We start from the raw sequence: 16817 nt of genomic DNA on the forward strand, positions 1-16817 counted from the left end.
CCTCATAGGCCTAAATCATGGTTGCAATATTTTGATACTGTTATGTATAGTATGAGCAAATACAGTAGAGACAATATGCTATACTCAGCGAAATATCGAGGGACAGCCATTAGAGCTCTCTCTAGCGGGTAGACCTGAGAACTACTGATTCTGTCATAAGAGCACGTGTATTTGTGTGTGAAGTTTTTGGTGTTATTTATGCATTTTCAGTGAGGTAACATAATTAAATAGTAGCATGTGTCATTCCTTGATATCTCCTCTCAACATGAGGGGAAAGGTATGTGCTGTGTTTGGTTGCAGTGACTATGAAGTAGAGAAGAATGCGCGGTCTTTCCTTCGCTACCCTCGTGACAAGGAAATGTAAGTAATATTGTGTTTGCATATATATTCTTCCAGTGACAAAGAGATTTTTATAGTACTTCATAATCTTCTGACCTGCTCGACCCATATTTTAACTGGCTTAACCCATATCTGCCCAAATTATTTTTCTGTGGAATATTGCGAGATATTTCATAAGTACAGTTGTTTGTAACCTAAATGAAAGGCTTATGATGATTTTAGGTTTCATTAACATATTTTCGCGGAGATTTACCGTGTCAACATATGTCGACAGTGAGCCTGAACGGGTAGGGTAAGAGACATGCTCAAAAAAGGAACTTTTCTTCGCATTTTAAGCTTATATGAATGTAATGATTAATCAGTTAGTGAATATTAGTCACATAAGTGTTGAATAAGCAGAAAATATTTTAAAAACATGATTCGAAACATGAATGAGGAACAGTTTCATCTCAATTTAGAATGCATACTGTTTAAAAACAAAAGGACAATATTCGTATGTTTATAGTACTTGTTATACACACAATACCAAATTTTGAACAAGTATAATCACTCTGAAATTAGCAAAAAAGGAAAACTACGAGTAGAATTTCACTACAGTTTAGTCTGCGTTTTGAGGTTACACTCTGCTTCTCTTCATCCAGTCTGGTTTAGTGAGAGTGAAATGACTCGAAGCAAAGAACGTGGCGGCCAACGTTACGGCACTGTTTCCTGGCAGCTTTACCACAGTGAGCGCACCGCACTTGCTTCCTTCTTGTTTCGAGGTAGTCGGATACCCCATCGGAACGCACTTCTGGCAACACGCGTGAAGATACTTTCATACTCGGTCTTCATGCGTTAGGACGCGTAGCGGCACGAGATAGGATATATGTCCTAACGATGTACCGTGTAAAGCCGAGAAGGTCTAAATTTTCCTCTATGCCCTTTGGGGTCAAACAGTAAAGTTGCCATGCATTGTCCATGGAGACGTTCAGAAGGAACACAATTAGAGGCCAGTACCATTTCTTGTTTTTGATACTGATGCGGTAACAAGATAGCCTACATTTTGATCCAATCGATCGACGCTCCCCATGTGCATATTATGCAGAATTATACATGCTGGCTGAATTACAATTATGTATTTAATTTCAGCATTACCATTGTACCATTTTCACTTATTTTTGTACACACTAGTTCAGCGTCAGCGCGGAGTTGATTACCAGAGAGTCTGTTTATATCTCCACAAGACTAATAATCATCGCTATCCCCGTCACTATGGAAAGCATTTTCAGGTTGTTTTATGTATATATTAGCATCTAGGATGTTTTGTGATTCTTCTAGGATGATTACGATCTCCTCGACGGTCACTCCAAGAAGAATAAATGCAAATTGTATATCAGTACTGAGGCAGTCCCATTCGCGCCCACTGTCGACATATGTCGACGTGGAAATTTTTTGTTCTGCTAGACAGAAGCAACTATAAATCAGCCATAAATGAATTCAAAATCTGTTAAAGGCATGTTTCGTTATTACGTTTAACACAACAGTCCGATCTTACTTTCAACTGTAACAATATTATAAGAAAATATTACTCACCGCGACGGAAGCGTCATCCTCGAGTGTATGCGGAATGATATTTCATATGCAGCCACGATATAAGGCACGAAAACGAGTGATTCTTGTTTTCGTGCTGTGCAGTACGTATCAAACTATGAACTGTAAACAATGCACCTCAAAAGTATTATTCAGGTTTACCGATATAAGATCGACAATATTCAGATATTAACGTCGACAAATGTCAACAGTGGGCATATATGGGTTAAAATATCATACGCATATTTTATTGTATAGTGCAGCAGTTAACCTTCAATACCGATGTGTTGTTGTAGGTGTGATCTGTGGATATTGAATAGTCACAGAAGTGATTTGGGTAAGGTATACAAGAAAGAAGGGACGTTACGCTTATGTAATAATTATAAGATCTATTCAGATCATTTCCAGGCCAGCGACTTGCCGGGATTTTATAGATTTTGTTTCTGTTAGTAATCTTCATGTTAAGATGAAAATTGTCCAGCTTTTAAATGCATCATGTGTGGATGGAATGTACCAATTAATTTATTGACAAGTGTCTTAATGTGATGATACAATGTTTTTTAAATGAGAAAAAAGACAAATCTAACCGTAAAAGTTCAGGCAGGAATGCTAAAGCAAAAAAGTAATGCATAAATGAAAGATCAACCCATTTCACAGCAGTCCATTTCACATCTTGTTTATATGTCTAATTTCAGTCTTTAAATAATAACCTTTTAAATAATTCTTCATTCATTTATCCAGAATTGCTTTAGCAACTTCGAAGTTAATATCACAATAACACTTTCTTTCTGGACGTAATTTATTTCTCCATTTTCGTATATACATTTCCATTGATACCGGTATTTGAATTTAGTGCGACTTTTCAGGTCAAGTCACTAGGAGCGCCACTGTCGAATTGTCTCCCATTTTAACAAGGCTAAATCCGTAGGTGTCGCGTATTGTCTCTACTGTATTTGGTATGAGCTAAATGGTTAGCATGTATTGGCCTTAGGTTCAAGGGGTCTCTATTGGGTCGATAATTTTAACTTTCCTTGGTTAATTCCAACGGTCCGGGGCTGTCTGTTTGCCCAATTAAACATTAGAATTCATCTTAGGTAGGGCCGCATTTTAATATGCGCGCAGATCGCCTATCACGCGACAACTCGAAAGACCTGCACCCGGCTCCGGAGGCCACACACCATTATTGTTGTTCTTATAATAATAATAATAATAATAATAATAATAATAACAATAATAATATATTTACATAACGAAAAATGTCCCAATACAGTACCTGTAATTTATTATTTTGCTTCCCCCCTATTTTTATGTTGCCCGCATTTATAGTTTTCCCCACATCCGTCGTCATTTCCCCCTACCCGCTGAAAAACGATGCATCGAGGTTTTACTGTATATGTTATGATCAACCCTGAAAATAATACACGAAGTTGTATCTTGATGAGTGCTCATCTGTTTTCACTTTACACTTGGAACACTTTCTGAGATCGTATAAAACAAGGAAGTTAAGCAGTATATGCCTCACTTAAAGACTGATAATATCGTTTCTTAGTTTACGTACATTACGAAATCACTTAGAAATTTGTCACACAATTCCACGAGTTTCAGAACTACCGCCAATGTTACACACGCACACATACAAAGCCTTTCAGCTGCTACAAAGCACGACGCAGTTTTATATAAATTCACAGCTGCTACTTTTCACGGATTTCTTTTCTTCAAAATCGCAGCCTGCTACTTGTTTGGGAACATCTGATTGAATGAAGTAGCAGTTGAAGTCGAACAAGTGACAAAAGGACGTTGATAATCGACAATGTGATTATTGATACATTTACTGGTCGAATTTCAAACACTGCATCTCGTAATCCCAGCTACTATTACAAGTTGTCCATTTCATGACCGTATCGATGAGTATAATCAAGAAGTTAGTATAAATAACCACCTAATCAATACTTTATTATTGCCTCAGGCAAAATTGAATATAAATTAGCACTTACAGGACATGTTTCAATGGAAGTTCTTTTATTATTTGTGCTTATTGTCCTAATGTTTTTCTTTTCAATTCTTTCTTTATACAGCTGAAGAGGACCACTAAATGGTCGAAACATGTCCTGTAAGTGCTAATTTATATTCAATTTTGCCTGAGGCAATAATAAAGTATCGATTAGGTGGTTATTTATACTTTCTTGATCCCAGCTACTATCAAAAGTCAAACAAATCCGATTTGACCGCAGAAGCGAAACCAAGCGCGGATATTCAAAATCCATACAATAACTTTGCTCATCCTTACAATCGTAAAACATACTCAAAATCCGTACATTTTATGGAAAAACCGGAATACTTGGCAGGTATGATAGCGTCATGCAAGTAGTATAGCTGCATGACAGTACGAAAATTTTCCCACAAGAGTTGAACGAAGTAGACACCAATAGTCCAACCACCAATCAGAATACCATATATGGCAGGATGCTGTAAAGAAAAGAAATATACTATTGTATATTGAAATTGTAACACAAATGAATATACAGCCTAATATTCATCTTGTAATAGACTGATGGGTAATTTCTTGATTGCAATATACGAGGAGCAGAAGGTGTGTAACACTGATTATTCTTATTATGTCTTATTAAGTAGCTACAGTTTCAAAAGAATACTGCAACATACAAAGCCGGCCAGGCGAGTAGACGGACAGCTGATAAGAAGCGACACATAGCAGCAGGTGGCTCGCAGAATGCAGGAGCACAGGATGACAAAACAAGTAAGGTAGGCGAAGAAAAGTAGAGTCTCAAGTCCCACAATGTAGCAGTGAGAGTACGTGACATATACTCCCACCTCCAGAGGTAATCCGGATGGATGCTTTAGAAGGTAAAAGATCCATCATGATCTTGCAGAGAGGCGTCTTTAAACAATGACTAGATCAGCACCAATGTTGACGAAGAATGGTAAAACGACAGAAGTAAAAAGGAATTGGGGATTTGTGAGCCACAATTTCTTTTTATGAATCCCATAACACAATCTCAATTAGAATCTACTCAATCGTACAAAATCGGTGTAAGAAAAACCTAATTAATGACAGATCAGTAACAAACATTATCAATTTCTAACTTTTGGTCCTTCAATTCTTTCTTTAAGGATCCAAAAAAAAGGAAAAACAGAGTGGAAGTGAAGGAGAAAGGAAGACAAAGTCCGTGCACTCAAAGTCCTAGACAGTTCCCACAAAATAGACACAATATTCCAATGATTCCGGCTTGGCATACCAAACTCCATTTTTAGTCAATATTCTTTGAAACATGGGCTTACTATTTTCGATTTATTTCAAGTCCTGAAAGTTCTATAAAATTTCCAAAGTGTTGCGGAAATATCTTCAGCTACGGACATATAATTTTGAAATATTTAAAAGTTTGTGTGCATGCCCTTTGCTCACCCACCTCGTCGTAGAAAAGCCAGTTCGTAGAACAGCAGAAGTACAGACCAGCTGTACGAGGACAAATGAAGCCCTCCACACTAGAATCACCTCATATCCCAACTCGCCACAAAGAAGATCAACATCAGCTTAGGCCTATATAGGCAGAGAGTAGCGAGCACAGAACATGCGAGAAGGCAGACGTAATACGTGACGTGAGCGGAGGGAGGAGGGGCAAAACCATGCCCAGTAAACGAAGAGCCGGCCGGGTGAGTAGACTGACAATGTAGCAGTGTGAGTACGTGACAATCTTCAGATTTCAAAGCCATTACAATTCAAATCATGGCATAGTATAAGGGAACTATTGATTGAGAGAGAACCCTTGTTTAGTGATGATACAGCTGCAAGTAAACTGAATCAAAAATTCCTCGACATTGTGGAAAAATGAAGGATTTTCAAGAGATGATGTTTATAATGCAGATGATACAGGACTGAATTGGAAATCACTACTGCAGAATTCACTTACTTCATGAAGGGAATCTGCAGCTCCAGGATTTGAAGTTAGTAAAGACAGAATTACGGTCATGGTCTGTGAGAATGCTAGTGAGGCTCACAGGTACCATTGCTGGTTATTGGAAAATCCCAAAGCCTCGATGCTTTAGAAATGTTGATTGCATTCCTATGTGGACAAAGGGCGAAAATATTAATAATTAATATTATTTGCTTTACGTCCCACTAACTACTTTTATCATTTTTGGACATGCTGAAGTGCCAGAATTTAGTCTCACAGACTTCTTTTATGTGCCAATAAATCTACAGACCCAAGGCTGATGTATTTGAGCGCCTTCAAATACCACTGAACTGAGCCAGGATTGAACCTGCCAAGTTATGGACAGAAGGCCAACGCCTAACTGTCTGAGCCACTCAGTCCGGCAAACAAAAATATGCATGAATGAATTCACAGCTTTTTTCTGAATGGTATGCAGAAGATTTTGTACACTGTCTGAAAAGGTACCATGAATGGCAAGGTAAAAGCGGTAAAATTCTCTTACTTCTCAACAACGCACCTTGCCATCTGTCAGTTGAAGTTCTGAATGCTATTGACAGTGATATACTTTCCTCCAAACATAACTGCTCTTACTGAACTAATGGATCAAGGGGTCAATGAAACACTGAAGAGAATGGATAAGAAGCAAGTCCTCTGCCATTTACTACTCGCAGATAACGACCAGGAGAGTTATTGTTTCTGTCTAAGAAGCTCAATCTTAAAGATGTTGCTCTATGTTAGCAGAATCATGAGAACTGATGAAGGAAATCAATCTCAAAAGAGCTTAGTATAAACTATGGCCAGTAGATGAACTTTCAAAATCTGACCCCAAAGAGCAGTGGGTTAATGAATTTACAGGAATATTTTAATCAATCACAAGATTTGAAGAGTGCGATGAACGAGATGCAAATCAGTGACTAGAAAGTGATGTGGATTTTGATTTAAAAATTTGAAACAAAGATGGAATCAAAGAATGTGTTTAGGGAAAGTCTAATGCCTTGAAAAATGAAATGAAGTTGGAGCTGGCAAAGAAAATAAGGGTCCAGTGCATGCAGAAGGGTTTGCTGCCATGGAAATTGCAATTATGTGGTTCGAATGTTAACCTGAATCCTGCTCAACTCATCTTTTTCTCTTCTTCTACTGAGGAGTATTACGGACGTAACAGCTAGGAACCAAGCTCAATAGTTGCATGAGACAAAAAACTTTCCAGTCTGTCAAACACACAACAGTTTCAATATAAATTATAACACTATAAACATCATCATCATCATTTCCCTTTATACAGCTGTAGCCAGGTAGGGGCAAATATGGTTCCTCTCCACTTTCTTCGGTCTTTCCACCACTCCTCTTCCAACACTGTGTCCCAGTCCAGGTTTCTTTCTATAATGCTACGTTGGATGGTATCCTTCCATCTCAATCGTGGTCGTCCACGGCCTCTCCTTCGTTGGATTTGCATTTCCATCACCTTTTTTGGCATTCTTTAATCGCTCATTCGCTTTATGTGCCCAAACCATCTTAGTCGGCTCTTCTCTATTTTATCATTCATTTTTTCCTCTCCAATTTCTTCCCGGATTTTCTCATTCCTTATTTTGTCTCTTCTACTCTTCTGTATCATACTCCTCAAGAACTTCATTTCGGCTGCCTGTATTCGACTCTCATCCTTATTTGTCATTGTCCAAGTTTCTGCTCCGTAAGTTGTTATGGGTACGTAATTCATCTTGTACATAATGTCCTCTGCTTCCGTTGGCACATCTTTGTCCCATAACATGTTTCTTACCCTATGATAGAAACAACTTCCAGCTTGAATCCTCTTGCTAATCTCAGCATCCAGTCGAGCATTCTCCATTAATTCACTCCCCAGGTATTTAAACGTTTCCACTACTTCCAGCGGCTTGTCTGCAAGTCTTATCTGACCTTTCCCTTCTTTCTCCCCTCTAGTCATAACAAGAGTTTTACTCTTTTCTACACTTATTTTCAATCCACATTCTTCTATCTTTCCATTCACCACATTCAACTATTCTTGAACCTTCCTGTCGTCTTCTACCCAAATCACAATATCATCTGCAAATAATATCATGTTCATTTCTCTTCCTCCATATGCTGCTTTTGCTGTTCTCATGATGTCATCCATTACTATTGTAAACAGGATTGGTGATAGAACACTTCCCTGTCTCAGCCCACTAGTTATTTTGAACTAACTTGTCCTGTCAACTTGTGTTTGCACGCAACTACAACATTCCTTATACAATGCCATGATCATTTTTATTAATCCCTGTCCAATTCCTTTTTGCACCAGGCTGTCCCAAAATTTTGTCCTGGGGACACTGTCATATGCCTTTCCAATATCAATGAATGTCATCACCATATCATTCCCGTACTCCCAATGCTTTTCCATTAGTTGTCTCATAATGAAAATAGGCTCTACTGTTGACCTTCCACTTCTGAAACTAAACTGATTTTCCTGTATCTGATTCTCAACCCTCAACCTTATTCTACTTTCCAGTATCCTTTCCATTATCTTAGCAACATGGGATATTAGAGTAATTCCCCTGTAGTTCTTCAAAACTTTCTTATCACCTTTCTTGAAAATTGGGATGATTATTCCTTTTTGCCAATCCTCAGGGACCTCCTTATTCTCCCAGACATTCCAGAGAACCCGATATGTCCACTGCAGGCCTACAGCTCCAGCTGCCTTTATCATCTCCACTGAAATTTCATCTATTCCAGGAGTTTTTCCATTCTTTACCTTACTGCTATTTCAATTTCATTCATTGTAATTTCTTTATCCATTTCTTCAACTAATTGACTTTCCTGGTCATCCATTGAATGACTGTCATCCGTTCTTATGTTCAGCAGCTTCTGAAAATACTCTCTCCATCTATTTCTTATTTCTTCTGGCTTTGTTAAAATTATGCCACCTTCATCCTTCACAAATCTGGTGTTTACTTGATCTCTCTTTTTGTTTCTTAAGATACCATACAGTAATTTCTTGCTGCCCTGCGTATCATCTCTCAATTTCTGTGTGAATAAGGCCCAGCTTTTCCTCTTTTCTTCCTCAACTACTTTCTTGGCCAAATTCTTTGCCTACACATATTTTCTTCTTTCTTCAGTCTTAGATGTTTTCCATGCCATTTTCTTTTCCTTCACCCTATCATTCCACCAGTGTGTTTCTTTGTCTTACACATTTCCTGATGTTCTACCACACACCTTTTCTGCACATCCAACCAGTGCTTCCTTAAATCTTTTCCATTCCTCTTCAACATTCCCCACCTCTGTCCTGGGTACCAAGGGTATTATTTCCCTTTGAAATTCTTCTTGTATGCTTTTCTCCTTCAACTTCCATACTTTAATTCTTTTCTCTCTTCTTAATTGGGGTTTTTCAATCTTTCCAACTTTCAATTTTCCTATCACAACTCTATGATCTCCACCAAAGGCTTCTTCAGGCATGGCTGTTACATCTACAAGGTTCTTCCGGTGTTCTTTCTCTATGATTATATAATCAATCATGGTCTTTGTTCTTCTGTCTCCCCAACCATACCTTGTAATCTTCTGACTGTTCATCTTCCTAAACCAGGTGTTTCCAACAATCATTTGATTCCTCATGCAAAAATCCACCAATAACTCGCCTTCTGGATTAACATTTCCATATCCAAAGGGCCCTACAACATCTTCCTTTCCTTGTCTTTCCGTTCCAACTTGTGCATTTAGATCTCCCATCAATAGTACTTCCTTATCTTCTATCTGTCTCTCCACTTCTTCTAAGAAGTCCTCTAGATGTTCATCTATGCAACCAGTTTGTGGGGCATACAACTGAAATAGATCTTTCACGCCATTTACAAACTGGAGTCTCATCATCATCATCCTATCGCTGACGTACTTTGTATATTCCACATATTCTTGGATTTCTCTTCTGAGTATGATAGCCACTCCATTTTTTGCTTCAGGTCCTCCGCTGTAATACAGCCTGTATCCTTCTCTCAGAGGGATCTCCCCTGTACCTGTAAAAAATACACACTATTATACAAAGAATGACAGGTTTCGTTCTACAAAACCATCCTCAGTTTCTATCAATCACTTAAAACAAGCGTATATATATGGTGCAGTATTGTTTACGTTGCGTGAATATAACGTAGAATAGTCACACGGTCACACGCATACGCGGGAACTCACCACCCGGGAAAAGAATAACAAACGTCTACTCGTGTACACGCCTCGGCTGTGACTAACAATGACTCCACTCTGCGTGGAGGATGTCCTGGAGAACAACCCTTCACGCATCTCAATAAAATTCAAAATTCGCAAAAACGTTTAAACAGCGGGGAATCACCACCCTGCGTGTAACGGAGTGTTAACCATAATTGGTTAATTTCACTGGCATGGGAGCTGGGTGTATATGCTGTCTTCATCATCATTTCATCTTCATCACGACGCGCAGATTGCCTACGGCCGTAAATTCAAAAGACCTGCACCTGGTGAGCCGAACTTGTCCTCGGACACTCCCGGTACTAAAAGCCATACGCACTTTTTTTTTCTCTCTCTCAGATAACACACATTAAATCTGCATCAGAGATATGGTTTAAGGCCTTTGTTTAATAGTTTAATGTAAATGTGATGTTAAGGCAACTGTTTTTGGACCAAAGTTGTACATAGTTTTCGTTTTTGTGATGTTAAGGTTATATAGCTTTCTTTTCTTATGTTTAAGAGGTTTAAGTAAGTTTCACAGTTTTTATGTGAGGGTGTATACTTGCAGATCAAAGATGAAGCATTGAATTTGTCCCTTTTCTTCTGTAACTATTTAATTATTTCCTAATGTATAGTGCTTCAGTTCATTTGGTCATTAGATATACTATGATACTGGTAATACACTTCCTGAACACATGTGAGTTAATCATATCTTATATTCAACAGCTACACATTTAACAGACCATACATAAATACCTTTGGCAAGAGTTTGGTGAGTAGATAGACTAAGATCAGGAACCCAGCACATATCCCTAGAGTAACTCCACAAATATAGTAGAAGACAGGATTACTGCTTAATTTGTAGGCTGACATGAACAAAAGAATGCCTAAACACAGATTCAATACTCGCCAATAATCCACTCCTGAAAAGGTAAACAAAACTAATTACATATAATAATCACTGAAATAATAAAATAATGAACACAAGCAGTATACTGCACCCATCAACCTGACAAGGAGGACAAAAAGAACTCAGACAAGAAATATTAATAGTCTTCATATAAGAGAATTTTTTAGTAACACACTTAAAAAAATAATTAAAATGTTGCATGTGACCTTGTCAAAATGGAATGGAGTACAAACTGATGTAGACAGCACGTTTATCTGGCAATCAAGAAAAACAAAATAAAGATAGGATTAAAAATACCTGGAGGTAAATAACTATTAAAATAAGATGGCACTGGTTCATGGTGTGGGTTACTGTAGTCACGTCGTAGTTCGTGAACCATGGGCAACGGCTGAGTGGCCTAGTAAGTGGTCCTGAGAGTCGGGACGCTAGTTGCTATGGGATGGGAGTGGGCATCTCGGACATATTCTAAGTCATGGCCCTCCTTTTGCTCAGACGGCTAGGGCTATACAATCCACCGGTGGTCCATAACACTTTCAAGTAAACTCTTTCAAGGTCCATAACACGTTAGAGGAGAAATCCTCACTTGGACTATGTGTAAGTAGGCTAGGATCCTGCTTCATGAATTTACCGAGCTCAGAACATTTTAAGCAAACCTCGGACCTATGGGAGTAACGGAGTCCCACTCCCATTTGACAGGCGAGTAACTCCTTGGAAACAACTTGGCGAACGAAATGGAATTTGATGAAGAGCTATCAATATTAATGGGGCTCATGGAAGAAAGAAAGTAGAACTGGCTGAGTCAGCAAAGAGGATGCATCTGGATGTACTAGGAGTAAGTGATATTCGGGTAAGGGGAGATAACGAGTAAGAGACAGGAGATTATTAAAGTGTACTTGTCGGGTGTTAGAAAAGGAAGGGCAGAGTATGGGGTAGGGCTGTTTATCAGGAATACCACTGCACGCATCATAGTTTCTGTTAGGCACGTAAATGAGCGAATGATGTGGGCAGATTTGTCAGTTGGAGGAATAGGATGAGAACTGTCTCAGTGTATGCACCATGTGAGGGTGCAGATGAGGATGAAGTTGACAAGTTTTATAAAGCATTGAGTGACATCGTGGTCAAGGTCAACAGCAAGGACAGGATAGTGCCAATGGGCGAATTCAATGCGAGAGTCGGAAATAGAACTGAAGGATACGAAAGAGTGATTGGTAAATGTGGGGAAGATATGGAAGCTAATGGGAATGGGAAGCGTTTGCTGGATTTCTGTGCTAGTATGGGTTTAACAGTTATGAATACATTCTTCAAACATAAGGCTATTCACAGCTACACATGGGAGGCTAGCGGTACCAGATCCATAACAGACTATATCTTAACCGACTTCGAATACAGGAAATTTGTTAGGAATGTACAAGTTTTCCGGGGATTTGTTGATGATACAGACCACTACCTGATCTGTAGTGAACTAAGTATCTCTAGGCCTAGGGTAGAGAAAGTGAAATCTATCTGCAAACGAATAAGGGTAGAAAATTTAAAGGATGAGGAAATTAGACAGACGTACATGGATGTGATTAGTGAGAAGTTTTGAACAGTACACAGCCAGCAGGTTCAGGATATAGAAAGAGAACGGGTGGCATACCGGGATGCTGTAGTAGAAACAGCAAGGGAATGCCTAGGAATAACTGTGTGTAAAGATGGAAAAAGGCGAACATCTTGGTGGAATGATGAAGTGAGAGCAGCTTGTGAACGTAAAAAGAAGGCTTATCAGAAATGGCTCTAAACAAGGGCCGAGGCATACAGGGATTTTTACGCAGATGAAAGAAACAGAGCGAAACAAATAGTTACCGAATCCAAAAAGAAGTCGTGGGAAGATTTTGGTAATAATCTGGAAAGGCTAGGCCAAGCAGCAGAGAAACCTTTCTGGACAGTAAAAAGGAAGTGAACAGTGTTTTGAGTAATTCAGGTGAACTCATAATAGATCCCAGGGAATCACTGGAGAGGTGAAGGGAATATTTTGAACATCTTTTCAACATAAAAGGAAATCTTCCTGGTGGTGTTGTGAACAGCCAAGCTCATAGGGAGGAGGAAATTGATGGTGGTGAAATTACACTTGAGGAAGTGGAAAGGATGGTAAATAAACTCCACTGTCATAAAGCAGTAGGAATAGATGAAATCAGACATGAAATGGTGAAGTATAGTGGGAAGGCAGGGATGAAATAGCTTCATAGAGTAGTAAGATTAGCATGGAGTGTTGGTAAGGTACCTTCAGATTGGACAAAAGCAGTAATTGCACCTATCTATAGGCAAGAAACAGGAAGGATTGCAACAACTATCGAGGTATCTCAATGATTAGTATACCACGCAAAGTATTCACGGTCATCTTGGAAGGGAGGGTGCAATCAGTCGTTGAGAGGAAGTTGGATGAAAACCAGTGTGGTTTCAGACCACAGAGAGGTTGTCAGGATCAGATTATCAGTAGGCGCTAGGTAACTGAAAAATCCTTCGAGAGGAATAGGCAGTTGTGTTTATGTTTCGTAGATCTAAAGAAAGCATATGACAGGGTACCGAGTTAAAAGATGTTCGCCATACTGGGGGACTATGGAATTAAAGGTTCATTATTAAAATAAATCAAAGGCAGTTATGTCGACAATTGGGCTGCAGTGAGAATTGGTGGGAGAATGAGCTCTTGGTTCAGGGTACTTACAGAGGTTAGACAAGGCTGTAATCTTTCACCTTTGCTGTTCATAGTTAACATGGATCATCTGCTGAAAAGTATAAAATGGCAGGGAGGGATTTAGTTAGGTGGAAATGTAGTAAGTAGCCTGACCTATGCCGGTGACTTGGTCTTAATGGCAGATTTTGCCGAAAGCCTGCAGTCTAATATCTTGGAACTTGAAAACAGATGCAATAAGTATGGTATGAAAATTAGCCTTTCGAAGACTAAATTGATGTCAGTAGGTAAGAAATTCAACAGAATTTAATGTCAGATTGGTGATACAAAGCTGGAACAGGTCGATAATTTCAAGTATTTAGGTTGTGTGTTCTCCCAGGATGGTAATATTGTAAGTGAGATTGAATCAAGGTGTTGTAAAGCTAATGCAGTTATCTCGCAGTTGCGATCAACAGTATTCTGTAAGAAGGAAGTCAGCTCCCCTACGAAACTATCTTTACATCGGTCCATTTTCAGACCAACTTTGCTTTACGGGAGTGAACACTGGGTGGACTCAGGATATCTTATTCATAAGTTAGAAGTAACAGACACGAAAGTAATGAGAATGAATGCTGGTACAAACAGGTGGGAACAATGGCAGGAGGGTACTCAGAATGAGGAAATAAAGGCTAATTTAGGAATGAACTTGATGGATGAAGCTGTACGCATAAACAGGCTTCAGTGGTGGGGTCATGTGAGGTGAATGAAGGAGGATACGTTACCTAGGAGAATAATGGACTCTGTTATGGAGGGTAAGAGAAGTAGAGGTAGACTGAGATGACAATGGTTAGACTCAGTTTTTAACGATTTAAAGATAAGAGGTATAGAACTAAATGAGGCCACAGCACTAGTTGCAAATAATGTATTGTGGCGACATTTAGTAAATTCACAGAGGCTTTCACACTGAACATTGAAAGGCATAACAGTCTATAATGATGATGTATGAAGTATGTATGTATGTATTACTTACAGCTCATGTAGACAGTGTATGTACGCGGTGCATAGCTGACATAGAATTGTACAAGGTTAAATGATAAAGCAAGTCGACGCCGATAGAATTAGGAGGTGATAGTAGGGGAGGGGGTAAAGTGTGTAAGGGTAGGAATGGTTTGTTTATACATTTTGTAATGTGTAAAAAGTACATTTATCAACTCACCATACAGTATGCTGAATTTGTCACATACCTCATTTAAGTTTAAAATCGGATTGCTTCTTTGATCTAACTGAATATGAATATTCCCATAATTTTTTTTTTTTCCTACTGGTTTAACATCGCACTAACACATCAAAGGTTTCCAGCGGCGCAAGAATGGGGAAGGATTAGAATTGGGAAGGAAATGGCGATGGCCTTAATTAAGGTACAACCCTGCATTTGCCTGGCGTGAAAACTGGAAACCACGGAAAACCATCTTCAAGGTAACCATCTTGTTTTGTTATGCCTAAGAAATTGCTTGAAGTTAATTTCTACAAAATAATAATAATTTTTTTGTTCCTCTGTTCTTACTGTATGGACAGAAAAGTGGTTATAAAGCTTGAACATGATACAATCTAAATCGATATTGTATGACCCAAGTTGGATGGCATTATGAAGTATGTGAGCTGGGGAACCGCCTTCCACACCAACTGTATTTCCAATAACATTCCAATAACACTGAGTCCTCACCAGCATGGCTACGTGCCATCACCTGGAACTCATGTCAATGCTTCCCTTTCGAAGGGTTGCTTCCAGGATGTGAAACAAAACAAAAAGTATTGTCATTTTTTTTTGACGTCACAAAAGCGTTTGACTATCTAAAATGAACATATCAAGCACATCTCCGACAATCCAAAATTCCTAGAAAATTAGGTACATTAATTGAAACATTTCTTACAAAGAACACAATTCAAGTGGAAGCTGATCATAAGAAACCAAAACCCATTGAAATCCAGTGTGGCATAGCTCAAGGGTCCCCCATCTCACCATTTCTTTCTAATTTAGCAATCATTACTGTAATACAAGATCTCACTGACCATGACACATGCCAACATTATGGCTATGTTATATCTGATGTTCAGACTATATCCTCATTTGCTTTCATAGATGGCCTAGTTATACTCAGTAAAACCAAAAGTGATGCTTCTAACTTGATAAATTTAGCCTAAAGCGGCTTTGCAGAAATTGGTTTACATATCAATCCTCTTAAAAGTAAATCAATTGTGAAAAAAAGGAAAATTAACTGAAGGAAATGTCACTACACTCCAAGGTTCAATAATCCCATCGATAAAAACAAACAACTAATGAATCAAGTATTTAGGAATTGATTTCAACAATAAAATTTCTCTTGACAGACATAAACTAGTAAGCACACTAACTTCTGACTTAAATAATCCGGTAAAAACAAAACTTCTCAAACCAGAGCAAAGGATCAAGATTATTAATGAGTTTGTTTGGCCGGGTTTAATCTATCCACGATAATGTTCCCCTCTGACAAAACTTTCAAACTCCTTTCCTAAAGATCTGAACAAAATTATACGAGCTTCTGTAAAAAAAAATGATGACGCTGCCAGATGATACTCTAAATTACATTCTGTATGGTACCAGAAAGGTCAGAGGGATGGGAATAATTTGCACAGAATGGGAAGCCAGTATACAAGAAAACTATGTGAAATTATGAGAAATCGATCCTTTCAGTTGTGGTGTCAGTTACCACATAAAGGAAAGGGAGTAGTGTTATATTCATACTGCCTGAAAGCAAACTCTTGGATGACTCATAAATCACCTCTGACCTCCTCTGAATACATAAAAGCAGTGAAGATGTCATGCAACCTCACTGCAGTTAGATCAGTTCTGGGTAGGCCATTCAGCACAACCTGTTGTTGCCAAACTGGCTGCAATGAGACAGAAACCCTTGGACATATACTGGGATTCCACACTCAGCTAATGGACAACCATCACTACCACCATGTAAGAACATCAATTGCTCAAGCCTTGAGACAGTGTGCATGGGAGGTGCACAAGGAGGTTCACTGCATCTCCCTGTTCTTTCTTTTTATTTTTTGTTTTGTTTTTACATTGGCTTTACGCTGCACTGACACAGATAAGTCTTATGGTGACTATGGGAAAGGAAAGGGCTATAAGTGGGAAGGAAGCAGCTATGGCCTTAATTATGGTACAGCTCCCCAC

At 38.8% G+C, this 16817-nt stretch overlaps 1 protein-coding gene across 1 annotated transcript in view; it reads right to left on the reverse strand.

Moving 5' to 3' along the window:
- The window catches only part of Nemp (Nuclear envelope integral membrane protein), a 163404-nt gene that overhangs the window by 120217 nt on the left and 26370 nt on the right, over positions 1-16817 (reverse strand). Inside the window, exon 4 of the mRNA XM_067158098.2 lies at positions 10794-10960. Coding sequence (XP_067014199.1) covers positions 10794-10960 — 167 coding nt within the window. The remainder of the gene's footprint in view (positions 1-10793; positions 10961-16817) is intronic.

This window comes from Anabrus simplex, chromosome 1, assembly GCF_040414725.1.
Source record: "Anabrus simplex isolate iqAnaSimp1 chromosome 1, ASM4041472v1, whole genome shotgun sequence".
NCBI classification, from domain to species: Eukaryota; Metazoa; Arthropoda; class Insecta; order Orthoptera; family Tettigoniidae; genus Anabrus; species Anabrus simplex.